Source organism: Montipora foliosa, chromosome 2, assembly GCF_036669935.1.
Source record: "Montipora foliosa isolate CH-2021 chromosome 2, ASM3666993v2, whole genome shotgun sequence".
Taxonomy (NCBI): Eukaryota; Metazoa; Cnidaria; class Anthozoa; order Scleractinia; family Acroporidae; genus Montipora; species Montipora foliosa.
In genome coordinates, this window is record NC_090870.1 from 26301651 (window position 1) to 26309393 (window position 7743).

General features: G+C 41.1%; 1 protein-coding gene across 1 annotated transcript in view; it reads right to left on the reverse strand.

Moving 5' to 3' along the window:
- LOC137991403 (uncharacterized) overlaps positions 1 to 7743 on the reverse strand; it is a 22780-nt gene extending 15037 nt beyond the window's left edge. The window contains exons 1-3 of the mRNA XM_068836497.1: positions 7435 to 7743; positions 4868 to 5099; positions 3959 to 4343 (exon numbers count right to left, since the gene is read on the reverse strand). Coding sequence (XP_068692598.1) covers positions 3959 to 4343; positions 4868 to 5099; positions 7435 to 7672 — 855 coding nt within the window. The 5' untranslated portion in view covers positions 7673 to 7743. The remainder of the gene's footprint in view (positions 1 to 3958; positions 4344 to 4867; positions 5100 to 7434) is intronic.

The window sequence follows — 7743 nt, forward strand, 5'->3', positions numbered from 1 at the left end:
ACTGGTTCCTAGAACGATGCATACATAATTTCCCTTGTTTGTTTGCCGGCGCAGGCTCCGAGGTACACACAGTTTCGCTTGTCGGCACAGGCTTTTAGAACGAGGCATGCGCACTTTCCTTGCGTTCCGGTAAACCTTTGACGGCATGGGTTTTTAGAACGACGCATACACACATTGTCTCGTTTGTGTGTTCATGTTTATGGACAACAGCTCATTCACAAATTGAACCGCGACGCATACACACATTGACAGGCATAAAAATTAGCAACAACATGCAATAGTCGAATCGACACGGGTCGTAAAAGCGTTTCGCAAATCGTACGGATCGATCGATTCGTGGGGACAGCTGTGGGACGGTTTTATCTAATGAGATGCATTTTTCGGGTCGAAAGATCGTGTCTTCGGGCAGTTTCTGCATAAAAATAAGCGACATACTGCCACTATAACATGCAATAGTCGAATGGAGACGGGTCGTAAAAGCGATTCACGAATCGTACGGATCGTTCGATTCGTGGGGACAGCTGTACGACCATTTTATCTACGACAGCGTAACCAAATCTGTAAAATTAACCGCCAATTTTCTCGCGTTCCCTTCGGTAATTTTTTTTGAAAATTGGCTCGGTTCTAACTGCATAAAGTTCCTATCATATATCAAATACCCAAAATTTGTTAACATCTGTCAGAGCTAATCGAATATATTTAGAAAAATGACAAATTACAGAATATTGGCAAAACCGTCTGAACGACCTTGACTTTTTACTACTTCAAAATGTCAGGTGATATCATTTCCATAATGTGGCAAAGAATAAAAACGTTAGAATATAATATAAAATAGTATAAAAATCTGGGGCGGGTTCCTGAAAGGTGTAATTAATAACTCTATTCCGGGGATAAATGTGCCGGAATAGGGTACATTTATCCCTGGAATAGAGTTATTACATCCTTCAGGAAATGGCCCCTGGGAGACCTCACTGCCCTGGCACACGAAATGTTCTCTTCCGCTTGCCGTCCACGTATCAAAAGCGCGCGTGCTTAAGCTCCCTATTAGGGAACTTAAGCACGCGCGTTTTTGAGACGCGGACGGCAACCCCAAACAGGGCTGTTTCCCCTTTTAACTTGTCTTCACACAACAACACTTACTTTACTAAGCATCTTTTCTCCATAAGAGATGATAAGTATAAAAATCTGGGAGACACCACTGTCCTGGCACGCGAAATGTTCTCTTCCGGTTGCCGTTCGCATCTCAAAAACGTGCGTGCTTAAGCTCCCTATATTAATTTGCAGTAACCGACCTCATTCATCTTTATGATAGGCGGCCATATTGCAGTCCGGGGAGAAAAAAGGCTTTGTCTTTGCATAATCTTTACCCGTCTAGCCTCACACCGAATGAGAGCTTAGACAGGCAAAATCTTTTCCGGCTTTGGACATTGAGTGACATGGGTGTATAGTCAATAAAGCATCACCGGTCAACGTAGCCTGTGTAAAGCCGCCCGCTCTCCGAAAAAAAAAAATCGGAGAGGAGCGTCTGTGATTTACCGTTGATAATCGTGTTCCATACCACGTGATTTTTCCTGGAATGTGTGGAAAATGATTTGATTGGTTATTACCCGTCGATCATTACATCATTGAAACAAAGAGTTTTGATTGGCTTTTATTTTTATCTCTCCACATCAACACCGTGAGAACCACCGCGAAAGATTTTACGATGAGTTCGTGTGTACTTTGAGCACGATACAAAATACGAATAAAAATCTTTTTGATTGTCAAAGAGGTTTTTCTTTTAAAGTACGAGCGGAATTGTATCTATGGAGTGTAAAGTGGAAATCGATTCGACGTACATTTGTAGGAATTGTTGTCAGCGCAAAAGAAACGAAAGCGCTCTTCACGAGGTGAATATAGCACTATTCAAAAGATTGTCCACTCGAAAACGTCTTCCGCTATTCCTTACCAGTCAATGTAATCCCAACGCCTTGCTCGGACCAGTCTAGCCATTCTCAAGCACAATCTACAAAGCGTAATGCCCTGTAAGATTTGAGATGTGAACACATCGAGGAAAGTAACAGCTCATCGGCAACGATATGTGCTGCTCTGAAGATCAGAGCCGTACCCGGTTGGAAGGCTTGCAAATACATCCTTTCCTTTAAAGTGCCCCTGTGATAAAAAAAATCACTTCCTCTGTTCCTTCAGATTTTGCAAGTGTGTTCGCTTAACACCCGAGTGGCAAAATTTTGAGCTTTGATTTTTATCCAAAGGCCATTTACTTTGAGTGTAAGTTTTGGATTTCATGGTCCGCCATTACTCACGTTCAAAACTGACCGATTGGACCTCAGACGGTTGGATCCAGGGAAAAGTGATGTCAGTGGCTCACTAGCTTAAAATTTCAGCGTGTGAACGCAGCTTATTATATATGCAAAGCGTGAGTTTAAAAGTTTGAAAGCCCAAAATCCCCGTGCTGCATATTAATTCTGCGGCGTACACACGTATTGCATTCTTAAACTAGTGAGCCTTTGACGTCATTTTCTCCTCGATGCAGCTCTCTCAAGAACATAATGTTAGTAATGGCGGACCATTAAATGGGAAAATTACAGCTAAAATAAAGAGGTGTCTTTTTGAAATCAAGGCTTAAAACGTGGGTCACTTAGTGTTTTGTTAACATAGTTTTGAAATCCAAAGAAAAATATGAATTGATTTTTTGGTCACAGGGGCACTTTAACGAGTGCTTCTATGCAATAAAGCCAAGGTATCTTAAAACTATCGGAGACGCACGTTTGAAATGTACCTCATTGACCACCATTTTGAGAATTTAGCTCCAACGAAATATGAGCCACGCAAATTTTGGTCAGCGTAGATCACTTAATAATGTATGCAAAATTATTCCGGAACACGATTACTAACGGTAAATCACAGACGCTCCTCTCCGATTTTTTTTTTCGGAGAGCAGGCGGCTGTACACAGGCTACGGTCAACGAAGAATTTGCGATTTCATTATTTTGTACCAGACATTTGATTCACAGGATCTGAAAAAATGTTGGAATCTATTGTTTCAGCTCTGCCCTCTGATTGGTTTTCATTATCTAGGTGGCCCGGTTTGAACGTGCTGTAACGTATTGCTACTTAATCTGGCATTTCTGCAGGGCTTTGGAGACTCGTAGACTGAAGCGAATACAGGAGAGGGAATTGCATGGGTGTAATTTTTTCAAGGACAAGATTTCTAGCTACCAACAGCTGCTAAAAAAGTCAAGTTATCATCCTTCTTTAATAGGAGACTACAAGATATATGTATTTTAATGTATAAAGTGGAACATGATTTGTGCTCGTGGACAATTTGTGATATATCTTCCTAGTTTTAGCACTGCCAAGTATGGAAAACATTCGATAAAGTACTTAGGCCGTAGACTCTGGAGCAAGGTATCGAGAAAGACAAATTGGCTGCCAGTCTCAATCATTTTAAATCTAAGTAACATCTTAGACGGATGCAGTGGGTGTTATTTATGTAATTATGATTTTGAAGAATTTAAATTTCGTGGCTGGTATGACGCGGCGTTTCGTCTCGGCCAAGAGACTCATCAGATACTTTTGGAATTCCAGCAAACTCGTTGAGCATTGCGCTCAAAGTCCCGTTCGCGAAGTCAAGATGTTAGCAGTCTGGCCTTCTATCACAGAAGGATTCCCAACCGCAAAGTTCACGAGTTATATGCAATAAAAAATTGTCAAGTACTTGTGAACGAATCCTTTCAAATTTGCAGTAATCCAGATAATTGGGAAACTTTAAGGCTACGATTAGTTCCTACGGAGATTAAAATCTCAAACGCCAATCTTCACCCTTTTTCGATAAATTCGCTTTAAACGTAAAGTAATAATGAAACAGTGATAGCACACGACAAAACATTTAATAAAAAATATCATTAATCATTTAATGATGCTTTCAACAATGCCAGAAAATGCAAACTGAATTTTACACTTCGCAAGCTGATGGGGAGATAACCCTTACATTGCCTCTGATTCCTACTTTGAAATCAGACCATTTCTTAACGTTACCCTGCCCCACATGGCACGATTTCGACATTTCCAAGATTTTACTCGGAGAGAGAACTCTGTTCCAAATATTCAGGCCCGTCAGTTCTCCAAGGAGATGTTGACTTGGGTCAAAGCCGCCACCAAAAGAATCTTGTTCTTGCCCAACAATGAGGATTCCGTTCGTCTTTGTTTTATAACCAGACTTCAACCTAGAACCACGGGCTTCCTCGCTACCATCTTTGTAAACTTTCCAAAATCCATTCGAGCTCTCCCATGTGGTACAAACATGATGCCAGAATCCGTCATCTACAGATACACCGCTATTTCTGCGAAGAAGATAAAACAAATGCAATAGACGTTTACACAGTGAAACATGCAGTTTTCCGTTGCGTGTTGAAAGAAATCTACTTATTTCTTCATTGCTGGATTCGAAATTTGCGTTCTTTTTCAGGCAATACGCTAAAAGAGTCCTCATTTTATTCTTTTGTTAAAATCCGAATATTCGGTGTGGTGATATGTGCGCTACTCCAGAGTAAATGGAAATGGTCCACTGAGGACCCTGTTCGCACTATATACCGATTTAGGTATTGCGACATATACTTTTCTTTTGGTTTACGATAGCTTTTATACTACCCTGGGTGCAGTAACGATCGGTTTGTTGTTTTGTGTGTTTTCTCTGTCGCAAAATCGCTCCAAAGCCAAGCAAAAAACGAAACAACCTCTGTCTGGCATCCAGGGAACTGGAATGTCGACTTAACTTCAATAGATTCTGTTGTCTGTTATCAAACAATCAACCCGGCCTCTCAATCGTTTCTTAGAATTGCTCGAATTTAAATTTTTTCTTCCTTACACTGCTTTGTCGTTGATGGTAAGATGAATTGATGACATCCTGTCCACCAGGATTTCGTTGAAGTTCCTTGATGAGCTGTAACTCACGACAGTCAGGTCGTTGACTGTCTTTTCAGTGGTACGCACTCGAAAACAGATCGTAAAAGCGCTGGTTACTGCCAGACCATGATGGATAACGTAATCATCGATTCCAACGTTCGTGAAATAAAGGTCGAATTCCCTCGTAGGCAAACCTGTTGAGACATATAACAGAAAGCATTTTCGCACAGCTTGTATATTCATCCATCCCCACACCACCTACCCACGCCGTTATGTTACGACCGCGTTTCTCTTGTATGAAGTACCACAGTACTGTATATCATAAGTTGGATCAACCTTGCATACGGAACCAGCCATCGCAGTGCGCGCGGCAGTCAAAACTGTGCTATCCTGTCAATCGTTTTCCCTTGACCGGAAACGGTGCATTACGTGCGTAAACGACGTTGTTGTCGATCTACCCTGTCGAAAGGACGCCATCAAAGTTAGTTGACAGAAAAGTTGCCACAAAACCTGTTAAATGGTTTTCTGGCCATTTAATTGCGAACAATTGATGCGACGTCGGATAGCACAGTTTTTCCCGATCGCTGAAGTCTGATAGGCCAATTTAAATTTCAGTAGCTCTCTCCTTATGCACGCAGATAGTCTGAGCGGAACTGAGCCGTCTTACAACCTGTGTAAAAATTCCAGATCATTAGTTATTGCGTTCGAAATTAGGAGAACAAAATTTCTTATCTTGTGTTTCCTGTGCATAGGGTAAGCCTTAGCGAGTTTTCGTTTTTTGTTTGTCACTCTGATTTTTCAGCGCTATCTTGAATTACATGATACGTGCATGTGCATCTTGGTTTTGATAAGTCATTTGCGCAAATGACCATCGCTCACTTCGTGACTGATTTGCACCAACACGCTGGCATAGTTTTTGGCAAGGGACATTTTTTAGTACTAATCTCTAAGACAATTTCAACAAATTCCAGATCTTTACGAATTTAGTTTTTGTGGGGTCATCTCTTTACTCTAATTTTCCCATTTTAAGCCATATTCCACAAGGCTCACATAACAAGAGGCTACGGGTAGCCTATACATGTATTTTGTTCGAAGGATATTTAGCCGACTCCCAGTATTTCAGTATGTTTTTTTAAATGTTACAAACATCCATTTTAATTTCCGTAGTCCGAAGTCCACAGTCCACATTCAATGACCCAAATGATAGGGTCAATTGCGATAGTGGATAGATTTACTAGCAGATTTACCAGCAGAAGGAAAATGACAGTTTTACACCCGCCGAAGACTTTAAGAAAGAAAAGAAAGCGTGTGACGAAGACTTAAATTTCAAGTGCGGAAAAAGAAAGGCGAGCTAGCTGACCTTTAGATCTGCCTAATACTTCAGTTTCCATTGCGGATAACCTTAATTAAGGAGAGCATAAGAGCTTTGTATCTGCCCAGAAATCAAATTTCAATCGATGGAAAATAAATCTGATAAGATCAAACGTGCCAGCGCAGAGTGTGAAATCTCTACGTTAATCTAAAGTCTTAAGTTCTATTCTTCCTATTCGTCAATCCACATATTTGAAATATGGCTCAAGGATCCGTGATTTACGTTCGGTGAGTGTTTCTCCAAGATTCCGCTGGGCATGATGAAAAGGCTTTTTGAATAGCAGAATGATGGAGCGATCATTGAGCGATCCTTGAACCCAACTAGAAAATGTAATTTCGTCAAGAAGCCTGAAACAAAAACTCAAGCGCTGTGGGAGGGGGGGGGGGGGGGAATTTCTTTATCACCTAAAAGATTCGCAACCAGGGGAAAGTAGTCCCTCAATTCCTCGCACTTAAAAGGAGCACCTATAGCAGTCTCGGATGAGCAAATGGTTCCCTAGGAAGTTCTTAGAAGTTAATGTTCGACATGTTTCGCTAAGAGGAGCTAGCAATGTCTCTAAAAGGCCTTTAGCTTAATTTTACGATTAATTTGCTCGTTGGGTATCCACGAAAAAAAATTGATTTACCAACAGAAGAAAAAATCTTTACCACCTTCCCGAGACTAATTTCCACTGCGGAAAATTGAAAGAAAGCAGAGCAACTACGCGTGCGACGAAGACTGAAATAAATGTGACCTGACCTTTAGATCTGCCTAAGACTTCAATTTCCATTGCGGAAAAATTAAAGGAGAGCAGAAAAACTTTGTATGTGGCTACGTGCGCAAGACTCAAGTTTCAATCGATGGAAAATAAATCTGATAAGGTCAGGCGTGCAATCGCAGAATGTGAAATCTCTATGTTGATCAGTTCCCCCGGGTGATCTTCTCCAAAATTATGAAAAATGGCTTGATGAGGATTTCTCGATATGGGCAGGGTAAAAAGGCTTTTTGAATAGAAGAGGAAATGATGGAGCGATCCTTGCACCTGAGCTAGAAAATCAATGCGAATGTCATTTCATCAAGAAGCCTGAACAAAAACTCGAACGCTGTGGGGGTTCGATTCTATCACCTGACTAACTGATCGTAAAAGACAAACCTATAGAGAAGTAATTGCAATTTACCTGGCTGAATTTGACTGCTTCTATTTTTCACGGTCTCAATTTCTTTCCTCAGGTGGTCGATGTCTTGTTGGAGTTGTTTGTTTGCCTTGCACAAGTCGCACTTGTCACCTTCCACGGCTACGTTTATCATTGGACTACAGTGACAAGTGGATGGAGTAAGTTCGCTGGATTTGTGTGCTTCTGAAAAAAAAGCAAACATAACTGCGATAAACAGGAAATAGAGCCCAACATTTGCCATCTTGTTGCTTGATCAAGAGAGCAACCGTAGAGAGGTACACTGCTTGACGCACGGCTTAATTTAAGTAAGAA